This window comes from Gopherus evgoodei, chromosome 13, assembly GCF_007399415.2.
Source record: "Gopherus evgoodei ecotype Sinaloan lineage chromosome 13, rGopEvg1_v1.p, whole genome shotgun sequence".
Classification (NCBI taxonomy): Eukaryota; Metazoa; Chordata; order Testudines; family Testudinidae; genus Gopherus; species Gopherus evgoodei.
Window position 1 is genome coordinate 14,027,777 of NC_044334.1, and position 21,176 is coordinate 14,048,952.

At 41.6% G+C, this 21,176-nt stretch overlaps 1 protein-coding gene across 3 annotated transcripts in view; it reads right to left on the reverse strand.

The window, feature by feature from the left end:
- Positions 1-21,176, reverse strand: part of GALNT9 (polypeptide N-acetylgalactosaminyltransferase 9) — a 205,036-nt gene that overhangs the window by 112,275 nt on the left and 71,585 nt on the right. For all 3 annotated transcript variants that reach the window (XM_030583466.1, XM_030583467.1, XM_030583468.1), the window contains 2 exons: positions 19,940-20,106; positions 17,380-17,554 (listed from right to left, as the gene is read on the reverse strand). In XM_030583466.1, the coding sequence (XP_030439326.1) occupies positions 17,380-17,554; positions 19,940-20,106 (342 nt within the window). The remainder of the gene's footprint in view (positions 1-17,379; positions 17,555-19,939; positions 20,107-21,176) is intronic.

Sequence of the window (21,176 nt, forward strand, 5' to 3'; positions counted from 1 at the left end):
CCCAGATATAATACTGATCCAGTCAAATACCCACTGAGTAGATACAAAGCAAAGATCTTAAAAGATATGGCCCATTGGTCTGAAAGAAGAAGTGCCCGTACTAAGCAACAGCACTTCACAACTAAAAGGACATCTAATAATGACTATTCAGTGAGTCTGGAGGTGAAAGCTCTAATACTGTTGGTAGATACCAAAGCGTAATTGACATTTCAGATTTCCTTTCTCTTTCAAGCTACTGGTATCTGGCATCACGCTGTTCTCCTTCTTTCAATCTAAGCTCCTCTGACCACCAAGAGATCTCTCAATGCATTTCATGACTCCAAAGAAAGTCACTGGCTGTCTACAAGTTCTCTGAACTAGTCTAGTATCTTCAGCAGTAACTCTTAGTGAGGGACCTCTAGGTGACTGGTATTACAGCTGGATGAAATTGATGACAAACTTTCACAAACAATTTTGCAAGCTATTTTGATCTTTTGTGAAATTTGAGGAGTCGGAAAGTTATTCACAGTGAAAGATGGAACCCCTCAAAAAGCCACTTTCCTGTGAAAATTTGCACATGGGAATTTTGAACAAGCTAAAAGAGGAGGGGCTGGAGCCTTCATACACCAAAAACACATGGCCTAGACTCTAGAGGAATTAGCAGAGTGCTGGAAGCTGGAAAGCCCTGAGTTCTATTCCTGCCTAGGTGACTTCATACGAGCGCTATGTAAATGCAAGGTATTACTACGTCTGTAAACATTCCTGCCCCCGTTTTACAAAGGGAGAATCTGAGGACAAGTGAAGTGATGTGTTAAGATCACACAACACGTCAGTATCTGAAGCAGGACTAGAATTCAGGTCCACTAACTACCCAGTGCATCCCCAGGCAAGTAACTTTACCTCTGAGTACCCGTGTCCTCATAAACAGAAATCATTTGCGTTCAAGTATTCTGAACCACAAGGATCTGATTTTGAAAACAACGTATTCCTTATGTATCCCACCATCCGTTTAGCCACAACCTTAGCAAATGGGACATTAGAGTCTGTGGCACAAGACAAAGGGAATGAGAAAACATTTCAAATGCAGAGAAGCTGCCTGAGACTATTTCTCAGCAAAACCCCAAACAGAGTGATTTTTCCGTTAAGCACCACGCAGCTGTGAAATTTCACAGTTTGATGTGCCAGATCAGTGGGAATAGGAATGCAGAGAAGAGGTATTCAGGCACCATGCTACAGCTCATCCTGATGTTGCTCAGGACCGTTATTATCGCAGATTCTGTCAACACCTTTTTTACTGCAGAATCTAATTGTGCTCTGTTTTGCCGAAGAGCTGCCAAGACCTATATGAAATATTTAGTCAGCTGATCTAATGGAAAGTTACTGTAACAGGACTGGCATACTGTGGCATGAATGGCATTCTGCATTTACATTACTTGTTTCAGGTAATCCATGAAATATAAGCCATCTATTGTTGGGTCTTGCCAGCTAAATTCAGATTCGGTGTAACTCCAGTGCCTTCGATGGAATTACTCCAGATTTGAGATTGTCTCCATGTGCTGACCTGCACTGACAGCAAATCCTTTGTCAATTTGGCTACTAATTCTGGCTTTGTTTACCTAATCGCTTATAGATTTTTTTAAGGGATTAAGATTAAATTGTTTACAGTAATTTATGTTTTATTCTCATTTTAAGATGCTATACTATGTGGATGTACTTACCCTCCTTATGGAGGCTACTGTTCTACCCTGCCATTTTCCTGTACCACCTCCTCCAGCACACAAGGAAGCCAGGAGTTCTGGGCAGCTCACAGTACAGAGAGGGCTGAAGCTCAAGTTGCTTATAAATAAACTCCAAGAGTTAAATGCTTCACACTGATTAACTGCAATACAGTATTTGAGTGTTTCCTCTCCGCATGTCTGTTCCCACTTCCTCGGCAGCTTGAGCTGTGAAATTTCACAGGTACAAAACAGAGAAATCCCTGTGGTTTGCAGAGAAATACAATCATGCAGCTATGGTGCCTAGCTCTGAAGAGTGGGATTAAGCAACAGCCCTGTGTTATGGGCTAGACCAGGGGTCAGCAACCTTTCAGAAGTGATGTGCCGAGTCTTCATTTGTTCACTCTGATTTAAGGTTTTGTGTGCCAGTAACACATTTTAATGTTTTTAGAAGGTCTCTTTCTATCAGTCTATAATATATAACTAAACTATTGTTGTATGTAAAGTAAATAAGGTTTTTAAAATGCTTAAGAAGCTTAATTTAAAATTAAATTAAAATGCAGAGCCCCGCAGACCGGCCAGAACTCAGACAGTGTGAGTGCCACTGAAAATCAGCTCGCACGCGTGCCATAGATTGCGTACCCCTGGACTAGACAGAGTTGTGCCACTCCAGGTGCAGCTCTGAGAGGTGTTGTGAAGCTAGGAAGCAGGCTGCTGCTCTGGATTTAAAGCAGGCACAGCACAGCGTTCCCGTCCAAGCCATGTCTCTGGCCCAACCTGCCCATTTTGCACAAGCTATTGCTGACAGTAGAACTAGGGTGACCAGACAGCAAGTGTGAAAAATCGGGACGGGGTGAAGGGTAATAGACACCTATATAAGAAAAAGCCCCGAATATGGGACGGTCCCTATAAAATTAGGACATCTGGTCACCCTGAGTAGAACCAGCTTTGCCGACTCTTGGTACTCCCCGACCATAAGAACTCCCATTGGGCCAGGCTCCTGAATTGGGGTGCATTAGGTCAGGAGAGAGGCCCCTTCCCTCAAGTAGCTGCACAGCAGCCAAGCAAAACTGACCCCTTTAGACTGCATTTTAGGTGTCCCAGATGGATAGCACTAGGAGGCTGCCCTCAATGTGCATTTACTGGGAGACTACTGCCTCCCTTCCTACCGCCTGCCTGAGCTCCTCTGCCTATGATCTTACTTACTTTCTATCCCACCTACAGATACTCCCCTTCCTCATCAAACAATACCATAACAAAAAACAAACAAACCAAAAATGTCCCAAAAACCACAGATGCACTAGCCCTGTAAGCAGGTGAAGCACCAGCGGAGCACTGATAATGCCTCTTATAGTCATAGGCCACAAAGGGTGAATCTTGGCTAGTTTTAGAGTAACTGGGATCAGCAATTATGAATTGGCAATTTCAATTTTCCAAGGATTATCTATATATTTAGATGCCACGTAAGGCTCATTAGAACAGATATCAGAGCTGCCACCTTTAGGCTTGAGTTGCTATGCTTTTGTTCTTACCTGACTTGGTTTGAAAGCTTTGTTTCAGCTTCTAGAGTTCTGTATAACACACACAGGGGAGGGCGGATATATAATATTCAGCTTGCCTGAGGATGAACCTTTGTTCCCGAGGGTGTAATTTGAGCTCGCAGTTTTGTGTTGACAGAATGAAGTGTGGGCAGAGATATGAGCATTTGCACCTTAAATTACCCGCACTGCAGTTAGGTAGCTAGATGTGCCTAAATTCTGATTTGTTCACATAGTTCAACTGTGGGCACAAAAATGGATGCATCCGTTTTGTAGGTGTCGCTTGCATCTGTAAAAATGATGCCACCCTTCCTAGAACTGACTAGATGTGTTTAACGACTGTGTGTCATTTTCCGCTAAACGCAAAGCATACAGACAGTAGCCCTGCTACGTCACTGCAATTTGCAACTGCAAATGCTCTTTTGACAAGCATCCACCTGTCTGGATATTTTTTCATGTGAGCAATATGAAGCTTTGCAGATATTTCCGAACCCTAAAGACTTCATCAGCATTGTAGTTCTATGTGGAAACCAAAGGGAGGCCTGCAGTGCTTCTCAACTGGCTCTTCCTTTGGCACCTTACATTCAAGCTCTGCTACGCGGATGCTAGATATAGGCTCATGGGGTTCAATCCTGCAGCAACTGAAGCCAGTGGCAAAACTCCCACTAACTTCAAGGGGGTAGGATCAGGCCTATAATGATGCATTACAAACACCAGAACTGCATTTTGAAGTTGGGGCCCATTTTTCAAGGTCACTGGGTTGCTGGCCTCTGTATAAATTAACATGCTTTACGGGTGCAGAACTGCATCTATTGTTGACAATTAACTCAGCCAAAGGAACAATTTTTTTCTCATACACATTTTATAGATACCATGGATTCTGTGAACTAAACAGAATCAGAATATTCAGCTCTGAATTTAGTGCTTCTTCCAAGGCCTGCTTCAGTTTTTAGCTAATACACAAACAGCAGAGACTACTGGCTGGAAATGTAGATGGAAGAAAAGGTCTCCCTTTCTCTCTGCTAATGAGTAATGTTACCTAGGAATTTCTTAGGCTTCTTCTCTCTCTTTGAGTAGCTACTGGTGAATTGTTAAGGTTGAAAGAGAGAGAGAGCATTCAACTTGATTCTCACATATTCTCTATCAGGTGAATGGTGTATTTTGATGGTGATTTATTTATCCAGAACAGCGTCAGAAATACTTTTTATTCTAAGGCCTCGATTCTGTAACTGGCAGTGCATGAGGCGTAGTTCTGCAACTGCATGGATTCTCATTAACTTCAGCAGCTCTCCTGGCAGACACAAGTATGCCCTGGTGTGCAGTCAACTGCAGAAGAGGCTTCAGTAAGCATCTCTTATTTTCATAAATCATCAACAGGAATGTGCAAATCCAGACTGTGGACTTGATCAACAGTGCCCAAGAAGCTGCTTGTTTTCCCCAAAGTCAAAACCTTGAGATTGACCTGAATATAGATGTGCATGTGCATTTACTCCTTTTGTCTTCTTAAAAATTATGGGCCTGATTTCAAAGGGCGATGAGCATTCACACTGACATCAACGGGTGCTACAGGTGCTGGGTTCTTCTGAAGAGCTGGCTCTCAAATTTAAAGACTTCTCTGAAAAACAAGGAGAGTTAACTCAAGAATCAGGAGGTAGAATTTGGCCCAAAGTATCGCAGAAGTCTGTAACGTGGTCCAGAACATCAGGGGTGGGGTCGGAGCATGTACTGTGATCAGATTGGCTCCTCTAAAAATCACTTTAATCCTATTGTAAAAGTCTGTCTATCACTGGATAGGTTAGCAATCTATGTTTGATAGTGGCTAATTCACAGCACGTCAAATGCTAAAGGAAAATCAGTGGGAACAGGAATTATATGCTTTATATTCTTCCAGGTTTGTCAGATTGTCAAGGAGTTGGTGCCAAAAGGAAACTATTGGAAAGCCTGATTTTTCACAAAGCTACATCACTAAAAACAACAGCTTCTACCCAAAGCACTGATAAAGCAGGTTCGAAGTGAGGTCTTCAATGTGCTGCAAGACTATAATATAGCCTTTAAGAAAGTCAGGCCACCCGCAGACATCAAGCAGCTGTTTTTAAAGGCATAACACAGAAATAAAAACATGTGATCCAAGAGAAATCATAAATATGATACAGGCCAGATTCTGAGCTTTTGTGAACTGATGTAGCTCGATGGACTTCAGTGGAGTGAGGCCTATTTACACCATCTGAATATTCATTCAGTACATCTCCAGCTCCTCTCACATCTCAAATAGTTCTGAGCTGATATAATCTAGAACAGTGGTTCCAAAACTTTAACAGCCAATGAACCCCTTTCACTAACACATCAAGTCTCGCGAACCCCCTCTTAAAAATGAATATTTCCAGGGTTTTTCTCCTTTACCTGAGTATAAATTATAAAAGCAGTGATCTTGTAAATATAAAATTTGTTTTTATGACATGCTTATTACACGCTATTTAGTATTAATTATTATTTATCATTACAGTATTTTTATTATATTATGAAAATGGCAACACTCTTCCAAGATCTTTCTTTCATAGCTTGTATCACTTTGAATAAGCCTGTTATAAGACAAGACTCCTATGTTTCATCAAGGAATATCAGATGTGGAACAGCAGGAAGGGATTTAAGAAGCCAACTCAAAGAGTTCCTCCTACACAAGCATTCAGGTTTTGAGCAGTCCAGGAAAACAATGCACGTTACAACAAAGCTTTAAACTTGTTCTTCATAATAATTTTACAAGCAATACTAGCTGCCTATTTAATTTAAAAAACAGCAAAAAATATTCACCTCCCTTTCCGTTTCTTATATGGAGTTTTCAAGTTTAAATTGCGTCAGTGTGATAGATATGTTTGCTTTGATCTGCTTAGCTCTTGGAAGTCCAAGGGCTCCAGGCTGCTGGCCCTGTGCTGCCTAGAGTCCCTAGGGACAGCTCTGTCCGCCATTAGGGATTCTTTTCCCGAGAACCTCCTGTAACATTTTGCGAATCCCCAGGGCTTCATGAACCCCAGTTTGGGAACCACTGGTCTAGAAGTAGTTTCAGCATATTCTCAGATTAGAGACATCATGGTCCAGCAGACAGGGCAGTAAACTGGAACTCAGTGGATGCAGGTGCTATTCTTGGCTCTGCCACTGACCTGCTCTGTGACCTTGAGCAAGTCACTTCACCTGTGTGTGCCTGTTTGCTCTCCCACGCTTTTCTGTCTTAGATTTTAAGCTCACTGGGACAGGGACTGTGTTTCTGATGGTTGTTCAGTGCCTGGCATAATGGGGTGTTAATGTCATTCAAATATTTTTAGAAAAACAATCTGTGTAAACAGAAAGCTTGTTTTCCCCTTGATTTTATATGCAGTCTTAAATTTCACTGGCAATATATTTTATTGTACATAGAACAATAAATCTATTGAGACACATTTCTCCATTTAAGATAGTCAAATAAATATTACCCTAGGTATGTCTGTGCAGTAACTAAGTGCTCAGAGAGTTCAAAAAAATCATTTCCTCGCATTGCAAGAGAAGAGAGGAAACTCCCAATCTGTTCCACCTGACATCTTTCTCAGCTTTTCTGACCTGCCCTTCGAGATTTCAGACCTGCAGCCCACCAGCCAGAATAGAGTGAACACTGCAGAACACGCCTGCTTCAGAGTTAAAGATCAACTGTTTAGTTGCCAAATCTGAATAGCTCTTGTCTGCATCACTGAAAAGCAATGAGGATGCTTCAGTAAGTATTCTACGTTGTTTAGGTAGATGAATAGTTAGAGCTGCTTTTCTGGCTTGTCCTCCGTATGTATGCTGGCACTGCCTCATAAATCTCAAAAGCCCACATGGCATATGCTGTATGCTTCTCTCTTTATTCATCTAAGTAATTTCAGTACACTTCTGCTGTCTGAAACATGTACTCCATTAAGCTACAAAATTGATCCTAAATGACTGATAAATGCTTTGGAAAAAGAAGTTTTCTAGATGCCGTGCAATCATGGAGGACTCAATTTGAGTGACAATGTTGGAGGGTCTCATGCTGCCAGAATGAAAGCATCCTTGGAATTTCTAAACATTTTAAATGATAATTTCCTCATTCAAAAAGTGTTGCAGCCAACATGGGGGATACTTTATCAGATCTTGTCCTAACAGATAAAGAGGAACTGATCACAGAACTAAAAACTAACAGTAGTGTTGGTAATGTGCATGCAAAATAAAGTTGAGACCAGTATATATATATGTGTGGTGCTTTAATAGGGCCAATTTCACAAAGCTAAAAAAAAATAATCTAAATCAGCTGGGAGGAGGAATTTAAACAGGAAAGTACGAGTGATAATTGGAAATCATTTAAAAATACTTTAATAGATGCCCCCAAAGCCAGAATCTTACAACTGATGAGGAAGGCTGTGTTTGTTAAAAAGCTGGTCCAGTTTAGAGGGGAAGTGAAGGCAGTTGTAAAAAAATATTAAAAAGAATATATACTGAATAGAAAAAAGGGGAAGTTGATAGTGATGACTATAAATCAGAAGTCAGGAATTGTAGAAAGTTGATAAGGGAAGCAAAGGGACATAAGGAGAAATCTATGGCCAGCAGAGTTAAGGACAATATGAAGGTGGCTTTTAAATATATCAGGAAGAAAAAGAATTGGTCCATTACTAGATATAAATGGAATGGTAGAATTATCAAAAATAATGCAGAAAAGGCAGAAGTGTTTAATGAATATTCTGTATTTGGGGAAAAACAAATGATACAGTCTCACGCAGAGGACTAGTCTAGATGACCTCTCGAGATTCCTTACAGTCCTACACTTCTATGATTCTATGATATGAAGATAATAACTCTATTTCCATTCCACTATTATTTCTGGAAGATGTTAAACAGAAGTTACTATAACCTGACATTTTTAAATTAGCAGTTCCAGATAACTTGCATTGAAGACTGTTTATAGAGCTGGCTGAGGGCTTGCTGGACCACTAATGTTGATTTTCAATAAGGTTGAAGTACTGAGGAAGTTCCGAAGACTGGAAGAAAGTCTTACAGTGATAGACTCTACAAGCTTCATTTATTTAGCTTAACAAATAGAAGGTTAAAGGGTGACATGATTACAGTCTGTAAGTACCTACAAATATTTGATAATGGGCTCTTCGGTCTAGCAGAGAAAGGTGTAATGTGATCCAACAGCTGGAAATTGAAGCTACACATATTCAGAGAAGAAATAAAGTGTAAATTTTTAACAGTGACGGTAATTAACCATTGGACAATTTACCAGGGTTGTGATGGATTCTCCATAATTGACTATTTTAAAATCCAGATTAGATTTTCTTTTCTAAAAGATGTACTCTAGGAATTACTTTGGAGAAGTTCCCAATTGTTCCTTATGGAATAAGTGCATTGCAAAGTACACACTTACTGTGAACTCTCTATTTGCAATCTTAGAGTTATAGAGGGATGGTGCTATAAGCAAAGGGTGAGCATAAAGGGGCTTTTCACAACTGGGAACCAAAGAGCCATAGGTTTTACATCTGTCCTTAGACATGCCATATCACCTCATTGATTTCATTCTGGTGATGCAGGTTTCAAATGATGGTGGAATTTGGTCCACAGCTTTTTGCCCAAGATTGTTAAGAAGCAGAATTTTATAGTAGGGTGAAAAACATCTCTATAACATCCTGCAGGTCCCCACAAAAGCAGACCTGGAATAATAAAAGTGGCTGAGTAAAACAGCCTCAGCATTGTCTCCAGGTCAGTTATTGATTACTAGGAAATCAGCCTTTTCCTTCCTTTAAAGTACATTTTGAGAATCCCAGCACAACATAATGCACTACACATTCATGTATAAAACAACAGGTCTCGAATCGTATCCCCAGACCTGGGGCCCCACAAAGCTATACTGAAAGCTTGGTTCCCTCTAACTTCATTAAGATCCATATTTTCTACACTGTAAAAAAACACCTGCTTCTGGAGATACTCTCCAAAGATGGGCTGCGCTAGTTACAGATCAACAGGATACATAGCTCATGTCCCGGATCCTTTCTACTGTACTAAGCTCTCTTGGTCTCTTTGTATATTGAAATCTCTTGATGAACTCCTTTTACCCCTCTACTTTTTATGGCAACACTCCATTCTCTAGCACTTTAATTACTACAGTACTACATAACTCCATTTAGGGCTTAGACACAACTATGATGGAAAGCAAGCCATTATGTCTCCTTTTATGGATCCCCGCACTCTTTATGGACCCCCCTCCTCAATAACTTAATTCAAGTTCTTTCCTCTCTGTTGTCCTACTCTCTCTTGCTCCATCTCAAAGATGGGATGCTATGTTATGCTCCACATCCTTTGTAATACAATTAACTGTGTTGTTTAATTGGAAAATGGGGTGCATCTAAATAAAAAGCACAGAAGGCGTGGAAAGAAAGTTGGCATATATAGAGTGAATGCAGAACTCCACTAAGCTGCAGGAAGACACAACTGAACGATGTGGGCCTAATTCTTCTCTCATACGTGATTGCACAACTCCCCTGGGCCGGAGCACGAGCGGCACGATGCATCTGAGGGCCCTTTGTGTGTGGCTCAACACAATGTTACATTGTTAAAACACTGACATCATCCTGTAACTTCTGTGCATCCTATTCTTTTGCGGCCCTCTCCCAGTATCTCACCCTTGACTTTCCCTCCTTATCTCACCAGAACTCTCTGTTCCCAGTTACTCTTCCCAGGTCAACTTCTTTCAAAGCCTATTTTACTCCTGTGTCTTCCTGCTATGTGTGTGTTCCCTATAAAAAGAGAGGGAGATGGAAAATGAGAAATAGCTGTGAAATTTTTAAAAGACATAAGCAGAGAAAAAAATATCAAACACAGATAGGCTGATTCCCTGCCACATACCCCTAGGGCATCCAGAAATTGACTGGGACCTGAGACCACAGAACTTATGCGGGGGAATTCCAAATGTACAGAAAGGTAAAGAAGTCTCCGCCTCTTATACAAGCTTGTGAGCCTGTGGGGGCCAGATCCCCAAGCTACACTGGTGCTGAAACTGGTGCAGCTGGGAGTGAGGAGCATCACTGGCTTTATGCTTCCACCCAACCCTGGTATATAGCTCTTCTGAGTTGCATCCAGCTGCCATAGTGCTCAATGGGCTGCACCAGCAGCCAAGAAAATTTTGAGTGAAAGTACTCCAGCCATGCCCCTTCTGCCTGGGCCATGCCCCCAGCCCCTCCCTCCCCCTGTAAAAGAAGCTCTGAGTAGCAGGGGGCTTTGGGTCAGTATATCCACCTCTATGCCATCTGGGGATTCCCCTTTAGCAGAATGCCCCAGTAACTGGCTTTCTGGCTATGGATCAGAGCAGCCAGAGGGGATGAGGGCAAGGATCTGGCCCTGGGTATTCACATATGTATTTGCAGTTTTGGACCTAACAGTTCCATCTGTTTTGCAGAGATTTTCAGCCCTGCAGGCTGACTTCCATTGATTAACGTTGAGTTCCTGTAAAAAAGAAGAACATTTACTGCAGGGAAGGTGGAATTTTACAGAAGAACTGTTTGGTGAAATTATTGCAGGATTCTAATTGAAAGTTCCATCTGAGAATTAATGGTAATGGCCTCCCTCTTAGCCAGTCCTCTCCACTTATTTCTGCCACAGAAGTAGTATCAGCTCACACTAAAGAAACTCTTATGGGGAATGGGTCAATAGAAAATCTCTGGCCTGCACTAATATATTTCAGCACCTAAGATGCAAAAGATGTAGCAATTAAGCACAGCACAATTTGAATAATTCAATAGTTAATTTGACCCGCCAGCTTTCAGCCTATTTTTTACCTCCTACAAGACTATACTCAGTCTCCTGGGAGAGTTATGCTGCAAAAGTCTACACCATGGTGCAGTGCACTATAATGGAAAACACCATGCACAATGGTGATTTTCTGTGAATCAACCTGCCGAGTCACTGTGCAGAAGGTAAACCAGCCCTGTGCTGGCGAGATCACGATAAGCAATTAAAGATGGTCTATGCTGAGTTTTTCAGTCATGAGTTCGCATGGAATGTTCACCTTTATCAATCAGTGACTCAATCCACTGGGACTCTTTGGTTCCATTCAAAACCAGTCATTAGAACAACAAACCATCATTAATGAAGTTTGATTTACTCCCCAGTACAGAAACACTGATTCACCACAACCCAGTAGTTCGATGCAGCCCTGAACAATAATGATACAGAGATGGAGGGATGGGCTTGTAGTTAAGCCACTGGATTGGGATTCAACAGGTGTGGGTCCAATTCCCAGCTCTGCCACAGATTTTCTGTGTGAATCTGGGTTAGTCACAATTTCCCAGTTCTCCTATTGGGAACTTACTGGGATGCTGTGTGGATATATTCATGGATATCTGTGAGGAGCTTAGACACTGGCGTGGTGATCAGAATGGAAAAGTCCATAAACAACAAATGACTGTGAAAAGCTGAAGGTTTTCAGATCCTCCAGCTGACTCTGTAGTTGGAAACATGGATATTACCGCTGTGACCCAGGAATGGATCAACCTGCACTGCTGTCTCAGAGAAGCTTAGTGGTCACTCAACAGCCTCACAGAGAAACTGAACCTTCTGTTCATTGCCCATTTTCAGGTTGGCTCAACCCTAATAACAACAATAACCTATCAACTCAAGGATAACTTGAATATGTAATTATTCTGAGTTCCTACATCAAGACTGTAGATTCAAAAAGTAGTTGTCAACGGTTCACTGTCAAACTGGGAGGACATACCGAGTGAAGTACCACAGGGGTCAGTCCTGGGTCCGATACTATTCAAGACTTTCATTAATGACCTGGATAACGGAGTGGAGAGCATACTTCTAAAATCTGCAAGTGATACCAAGCTGGGAGGTATTGCAAGCATTTTGGAGAACAGGATTAGAATTCAAAAGGATCTTGACAAATTGGAGAATTGGTCTGAATTCAACAAGATTAAATTCAGTAAAGATGAGCAAAGTATACTTAGGAAGGAAAAAGCAAATGCATAATTACAATATGGGGAATAACTGGCTAGGTGTTCATGCTGCTAAAAGGGAACTGGGGGTGTAACGGATCACAAATTGAAAAAGAATCTACAATGTTGTGAAAAAGGCTAATATTCTGGGGTTAAGACACGGGAGGCAATTGTCCCACTCTACTCAGCACTGGTCACACCTCGGCTGGAATAATGTGTCCAATTGTGGGCACCACATTTTTGGAAGGACGTGGATAAAATTAGAGAGAGTTTAGAGGAGAGCAACAAAAATGATAAAAGGTTTAGAAAACCAGATATATAAAGAAAGGTTAAAAAAAACTGGGAATGTTTAGTCTTTAGAAAAGAAGATTGAGGGTGAACCTGATAACAGTATTCAAATATGTTAAGGGCTGTTATAAAGAGAACAGTGATCAATTGTTCTCTATGTCCACTGACAGTAGGACAAGAAGTAATCAGCTTAATCCACGGCAAGCAAGATTTAGGTTAGATATTAGGAAAAGCTTTCTAACTATAAGGGTAGTTAAGCTCTGGAACAGGCTTCCGAGGGAAGTTGTAGAATCCGCATCACTGGAGGTTTTGAAGAACAGGTTGGACAAACACCTATCAGGACGTCTAAGCTTACTTGGTCCTGAGTTAGCACAGGGGGCTTGATCAGATGACCTTTCAAGGTCCCTACATTTCCATAATTCTATGATGTTTGCAAATGCAGTAACCACATACCGTACAGACCCGATAGAGAGAATGAAGATGTAAAAAAGGCCCAGAGACAAATAACACTGCTCTGTTTTAAGGCCAAATATTCATTTCACATACTAATATCATCAATGACTTGCTTTCCTTTAAAATACACACCACCACTTCATTTTCATTTTGTTTGATTAGAAAAAGTGTTTAAACATATGAGATCATTTATGTTCAATATCCAAGTCACAGTCTCATCATCTTTCTCCTGATTAATATAAAAGACTTGCCTTCCAAATCACTGGCTACTTCAGCTGAATCAAACTGTGACTCTCACCTATGCTCTATTTTGATGACATTCAGGGACCAGCCTGGTGTGATTAAGTCCTAGTGTACATTTACTATCTCAGTCTTGCATCCTCTGAGTGTCAACAGTAGAGACTGGAATTTACTTGACCCTTGCCAAAAATGTTGACGTTCTCCCCCCAAAAAAATCTGTTCACATAACTTAAGTCTCTTTTCCTTTCAGTGCTATTCTGTTAATGTTATGCTGGACCATTTAGCAGCCAGTTGCCATGTCCTTGTGTCTACTGAGGACGTGATGGACTGTCTCATAACATGTACTGTAGCACGGCTTGATTAATAAGCCAGAGAAACACACAAGGGGTCAGTTCCTCAGCTGGTGTAAATCACTGTTGCTCCACTGAATCTATTTACATCTACTGAAGACTGAGCCAGGATCGGGACAATAACACAGGGTAAAGTTGGGAAGGGAAAAGAAGTCCAATTGAGAATATATTAAAAGAAACCTTAGTTTCCTCAAATGGAAAGCAGCAATATGTCTCCAACAACCAGACGAAGAGAGATCCGGGAGGATCATCAGACTTTTAAATATTTGCCCCCGATTGTTCTCCACAATTCTGAAACCTCTGGCCATATTCAGCTTGATTTATGCTGGCAGGGCTGCCCGGGGGAGGGGGGGGAGTGGGGCAATTTGCCCCAGGTCCCACAGGGGCCCCCATGAGAATATAGTATTCTATAGTATTGCAACTTTTTTTATGGAAGGAGCCCCCAAAATTGCTTTGCCCCAGGCCCCCTGAATCCTCTGGGTGGCCCTGTATGCTGGTGCAACTTCACTGAAGTCAAGAGACCTGCACCCACTTCCACCAAGGCTGAACTTGGCCCTTCATCACTAAGGGGCAATTTTTTACTCTGTTCCCCCTTTATGTTCTCACTGTGGTGGGTTTCTTTACATTTGTGCACCAGTCTATCTCCCAAAGTGATACTTGGAAGACTCTCCTTTGCCAGTCACAAGCAGACTGCATTATAGCCACACCACTCGCTGGTTACACCACAAACTGAGCACAAAGCCAGAGCTTTTTTCCGCGGGAAAGGCCACGTTTTCTGTTCAGTCACCTCAAAAAGATAAGGTATGCAGGGTCTCAATGGAAACAACTCACGTGCCATCTGAGCATATTATTATAGATTTGCAATCTGGAAAAAGTAGTTCCTACAAGACCAGAACCTTAACGAGAGAATGTAGATGGGGTAGTGCCTTGCTCTGGCATGTGAAAGATTTAGGATTGAATCCCAGGGCTGGAATCTTCCATTCCTTGTCTTGATAAGGGGTGAGAGTAACACACGAAGTACTTAACAGTAACTCCATTTGAAAAATGAAGCAGGAAGATAGACTGACAGAAGCTCCTTTAAGTCCATATCGGCTGGAATGGGAAAAGCAACGGGAATGGCTACTACATCAGTGGTGGAGATGGTTGTAGACACGTCCATGATTTGAAGGGGAGCGGGAATAGGAGTAAGATAAAGTAGCAGTGATGTTGCCCTCCACTTGTGCCTCTGAAGCAAAGGGATAAGTTATCCTTTTGATGTGTGTTTGCTACTCTGATTGCTTTCGACTCTGCAGCGACTGCCTGAGCAGAGCTCTCACAAAAGGGGGCAATGCTCTCAAAGTAGCTGCAGATTCAGACTGAGTGGTAATAAAGGGAGTTAAGCACATAGCAGAATGGGTACGCTGCTCCATAGAGGCTTTTAAATAGTATACACACAGTAGGGTGACCAGATCACAACACTAAAATATCGGGACACACTGGGGTGCCGTCAGCCCCGCACACAGTCCCGTTCCTCCCAGGCTCTGCCCCCACTCTGCCCCAGGTTCTGCCCCCTCCCCATTCAGCCCCCCCCCCCCCCACGCCCTTCCTCATCCCCGGGTCTCCTGCTGGCTTGCTGCATCCCTCCTCAGTCCCCCACCCATCGCTTGCCTCCTCATCCCGCCCGCCCGCCATTCACTAGCCTTTTCACCCTCCCCAACCTCCACTCACCCCGACGGCACCAACTTCCCCTCGGCTGGATAGGTGCTTGCCCACCCCCCGCCTCTTCCCACCCAAGCATCTGCCCTCGCTCCGTCCCCATTCCACCCCTTTTCCCCAAGTCCTCACCCCTGCCCTGCCTCTTCTCCACCTCCTCCCCTGAGAGCACAGCGTCCCCGCTCCTCCCCCCTGGAAAGCACTAAGTGCCACGAAACAGCTTTTAGGCGGTGGAAAGCACTGGGTAGAGGGGCAAAGCAGGGATGCGGTGTGCTGGTGGGAGCTGGTGGGAGCGGGGAGAAGGAGGCATGGAGTGGGGAGCTTGGCTGCAATTTTTTCCCTCCCCTCCCCTTTGGCTGCCTCCCTCCCGCTCGCCTCCTTACCTGAATATCGGGACAAATGGCATCCCGATCGTACATTGATCGGGATGCGGAACAAAAGATTAAATATCGGGACATCTAGTCACCTTAACACAGTCTCATTTACTGTATTAGGTTCTGCCCAGGCTGACCTTGATCCTCCATGACATTACTACAAAACAACAAGCATTAAGAAAACAACAACAACCCCCTCTTACTGGGTAGTTACACCACCTAGCTTTTACACAGCCTTTTCCAGCAGTAGATCTCAAAGTCCTTACAAAGGAGATCAGCACCATTTTCCTCGCTGTATGGAAAGGGAAACGGAGGCTCAGATAGGCTAAGTGTCAGGACCAGAACCCAGGCCTCTGCCCTGTTCAGTAGCCAACATGGCCTCCCACTGACAACCAAGATCACTTGAAGTGACACTGTGTATCCGCTGGTTAAAAAACAAAGCATGAGCTAGTCTAACATTGTTACCACAGGCACAGGAATCGCTCTCTGTGTAATTGTAGTGCCTTGGTGTCAAATAGTTCAAGAAAAGTCCCATCAGCTGCAGTGCGACAGAGCTTATTTTATTGCAGCTTTTATTTTATAAAGACTTGTGAGATGCAAAAGTATCAACAAAAAATAACTGCCCCCCAAAATCTACAGGGCGGTTGCAGTCAAGCGTCTCCCAGAGGATACTCCTTGGCTATACGTAGAGCTACTTTCTGGGTATTGTTTTTTTTCAACTTCCTCCCAGACCCCAAAACACAAACACTTAACCGCACAGTGGTGTTTCCTAATCAACAATTAGTTCCTTGTTTGTTTGTTTGTTTTTGGAAAGACATTCACTCTATATGTCCCAGCTGTCCTTTCTCAGCTGAGTCCATTCATAACCTACTTCCAGCAGTGCTACCTATTGGGAAATTCATTAACATATGGATTATTTTCTTAATAAACTCAATCCTGTTGCCAATTTGTGTTCTTTTAAAAGAAATACACTGTAAGGTTCAGCGTAACTTATGCCAAAATAGTGTTTTCTGCTCTTGTGCTCTCTCTGTTGGTTCTTCAGGAGTTATATATCACAACAGATATTGGTGTAATCTGGCTTGACCCCACTGAAGTGAATGGAGTTTCAAAGATTTACTCCACCTGAGAATCTAGCCCATTAAACTCAGAGCTATGCTCACATCATTAGAGTTGTTGGTTTGGAAAACAAACAAAAAGAGGCATACTGTTTTCAAGATGCATTAGAAACACAGGAAATAATTCAATTTTCCCCCAAAATGTAAATGCAAGAAAATATATAGAAAAAAATCATGTTTATATTCAAGCTTCTAGAAGGAAATTACAAACAATGGAGAGTAAACAAAACACAATGAAATGAAAGTACTCGACAATCTATTTTTAAAATGTCCTTGAGCACAGAACTTGTTTAGCGGTTTTTCGCCATTTGCTCACTTCAGGGATCTCAGATTGATTTCCATGCAAATTGTTTCCCTGTACGTTGAACTGCATAGGAGCTAGAATGACAGTCCTTAATGGATCTGGCAACCATTGCAGGAGACTTCAACATTCTGTAATGTTGCAACAACCAAGAACATTATTCAAATTAAACTGCTAACGCTCCCAAGCCTAGAGCGAGCTCATCACTGGAATTCTTTGGCTCCCGTCACTGAGAAAATCTCATTTACAAGCTTTGGGAAGTAGCCTGCAGTGTAACAGCGCCGCTGTTTGCACTGCAGCATACTCTCCCTGTGGGAAATCCCGCATGTAAAGACATCCATGTTGCCATCAAAATGCCTTACCAGCCAGTGTTGAACTCAACATGAGCATCAAAGAAACCAACGATCGGAGAAGTTGCTGCTTTCCAGCCTTGGATTCTGGCTCGAATCAGTCCTTCCCGTTTGTTATTGCGTACTATCTTCACCAGGCCTGGGTATCTCTTATTGACATACTGGTCCAGATTAAACTTCAGCTCAACTGTAAAAAAGACACACACACACACACACACACGCTATCAAAAGAGATTTCCACTGAGAATATATAGTCACCACATAATATTTTATTTAAATATGATTTACCCTGGAACAAACATTTTTAAGCCCATGGACACAAAAATAATTCTGAGGCTGAGAGTTTCCCGAACAATTGGCCTTATTCCGAGAGGTGCTAGGCATGTGCAGCTTCCACTGATGTACATGGGCCCAGTTCTACGGTCTTGGCTTGGCCCAAATTCTGTTCTGAGTTACAGTGATATAAACCCAGAGTAATCCCATGCAAATCAATGGTGTTACTCCGGACTAATATCAGATTTTATACACTTACTTTTATAGGCATTTTGCCTAAATAAGACCCTCAGTATTGGGCCACTTGGGAATTTGAAGATGACTCAGCACTGCTCAGGATTTTGTCCAATGTTTAGAGAACATCAAGTTTCAATTAGTTTCAAAATCATGATTACTGTGCAAGCCCCCTAACAACTTCTGACAGTCTCTGTGAGCCTGATTCTGACCACCCACCAGCGCAACTCAATTGCCATCAGTGGAGTTACTCTTGATTTACACCAGTCAACAGTCTTTCCATTGACTTCAATGGGCTTTAGACTGGGCCTTAAGAAAGATCAGAAGCAGGACCCAAATTTAAGGGTTTGAACTTAAATGTAATTCAGAAGCCCTCTCCCCCAAACCATCCTCTTAAAATGAAATCTGATACTGTATATCTAAACAGATCCCTTCCCATCTGTGTCACTTTCCACTCATTCACCTACATGTGATTCAGAACTCATCAGCCATGCTACTTGCCTTCACTTCAATACGTTTATAAGTGGACTAATTATGAATAAAGATCTTTGTACTTCAAAAAGTTCAGCCTGGTCTATTATTATTACTACACTACATTTTATTTACCATACTTTCTTTTTTTAAATGCTAGATAAACTTATAGTGGCTTATGTGATATTAGAGTCCTCCATTCTCATGGCTTATGTTAGAGATAGGAACAATGTCCAGACAGATCAAAGGATCTGGTTAATCTTCAGCAGTAGAGACTAGCCACAAAAGCTGCCTCAGCGACACTGGGTCAGATTCTGCTCTGTTACGTTCATGTAAATCCCGAGTAACTCCACTAAATGATTCTATACCTACACTGGTATAACTGAGAGCAGAATCTGATCAAGTACTTCCAAGTCTTTTTTTTTTTTTTTTTAGTTTCTCTTTTGAGGTTCCTGAGAAAGAGAAATATCCGAATACAGGAAGGTTCAAATTGCTGGGCTTTCAAAAAAATGCGACACTTGAGATCTTATTCTAAGTGGAGCTGTCTTGAGATGTGATATGCATCCCAGAGCTTGAAATAAGCAGAAAATACCTAAAACATAACAGAAAAATGCACTATTTGCTGATTGAAACTCTTCTAATCTATTAAGAGAGCTACTAACCTAATTAAGCCATAATGACTGTTAACACCTCAAATATCATGCTGACCTACATTTTGAGTTCTAAGAAATGATATTAGTTAACACACATGCTATTTTTGTATTAGTTAATTATATTACTTTACCATTAGACTGGCTTTGTGCGTATTCTTGTAGTATGATTCTTGCACTCTAATTACTAGCTGTTGATTACCAAAAAAAATAAAAGTTTCAGGACTGGAATCAGATCTCAGTTACACGAAGGTAAACTGGGAACAATTCCATTCATTTCACTGGAAATGTGTCCAATATATCCCAGTGTAAATGAAGACAGAATATAACCTTAAAGAAAGTCAGCAACTCTGAATTCCTTTGTAAGTATAATAGTTTTATTTAACCTTCTGAGCTAATAATCGACACATTGTCCTAAAACTGGAAGTTTGGGGGATCAAATAAAATGTCTGATCCTTTTTTTTTTTTTTAAATAGACAACTCTGGTGAAGGTTTATTTTCTGTCAAGAATTTTAAGCAAGAGAATAAAATATACTAAGTTCTACTGTACGGCCTTACTCATGTTAGTTAAGTTGTTACGCTCATGAGTTGTCTCAATGAAGTCAATGGGACTTTGTACATGAGTAGCTTCTTGCCAGCGTGACTGAGTTTTGTATACCTGGAGTCGCTGGGCCAGATCCACCACTGATGCAAACTGGATCATAGCTAAGGGATTTACATCCTCTGAGGATTTGGGCCATTATTTATAAAACTGTAGTTAGGTTTCTGACGTTCCTCCTCTCAGCTATTTCAGATGTGTTCAGATTAGGCTTGTTTCATTCAAACTTTGGAAAAGTACATTTAAATTAGAAGTAACTAAATTATTTCAATTTACAATTTAATCCCATTACAAAACACAGGATAAAAGACTTAAGAGAAAAAAAGCAGGTGTTAACGACATTCACCGTTATCACTGTTGTCATCCACCAGAATGATCTCCTTGAGCAAATGGGATGGGGTATGGTTCACAACACTGTGCACTGACCGCAAGATGACAGACAGAGCCTCGTTTACAAAAATAAAGACCACCGAGATCTGGGGCAGGTCATCGAAATAGGTCATCTGTTTGCACCTGGAGAGAACAAGGCGAGAACTAGAACCCAGTACGAGACAGATGTTAAACATGCAGAAGATTGGATTTCATCTCTCTCCTCCCCAGCATTTGGACACAGAGTACTTGTTCATTCTGATCTATTGTAATGAACGGCATTCCCCAGGTACACACCATTTGGGTACGAATGAAGACCATTTTAGCCCTGAAGAAAAATCACCTAGTTAAGTGCTGCTAACATTTAATCACCTTAATGACAACAGAACCATATATTTGCATGTGCCTGCACATAGGCAGAAGTTGTAGAGGATTTTAGTTGCAGCAAGGTTAAAATTATCTCATATAAAATGAAATGCTTTACAATTTATATGTTTTACTCTAAGACTCCAGAAATTGGTGAAAACAAGACATTACGGACCATGACTCACTTCTGCTTATGAAGTCAATTGACTTAAAAGAAAGTTGGCTCAAGCCCCATATTTTACTGGCCTAAAAGTAGATCTAAAATTATACCCAATATTTTTCACGTGAACCCCATTTATACCCAAGCTAGCACCATATTTTCCCATGCAAACAAGAATTTGCACCCACAAATGTTATTTGTGAATCTGTCCAGCTTGCAAACAAATGGACGTATTCACAAAACTTATCTCCTCAGTTTGTGAGACCATATTTACAAATCACTCCCTCAATGAAGTTTTGGATAAAGCAAAGAAAGCCTGGAATAAATACTGGTTCATTCCTGCCCTCCACAGACCATTCTCTCATTTCCTCTGCAGTTGCTATGCTCATTTTTATAGACAGGTACTGAGACCTACGTTGTGGACTAATTGTCTACACCAGCACAGTGAATTTAATGCAAGATAAGGTTATTGCTGTGAATTAAACTCATTGCTTCTGTTGAAAATACAGAAATAAAGTACTTTGGTGGGATTGGAAAACAAGTGAATTTTTGTAAAAAGTGCGAAACCTCTCCCACGCTTACTTGAAAATATGTGCTAGCTCAGCTGATCTGCTGCAGGAATTCCCTAAGGCACACTCTTCTGAGCATTGTGAGCTCCCTTTTTGTGCACTGGTATCAGCGATGAGGT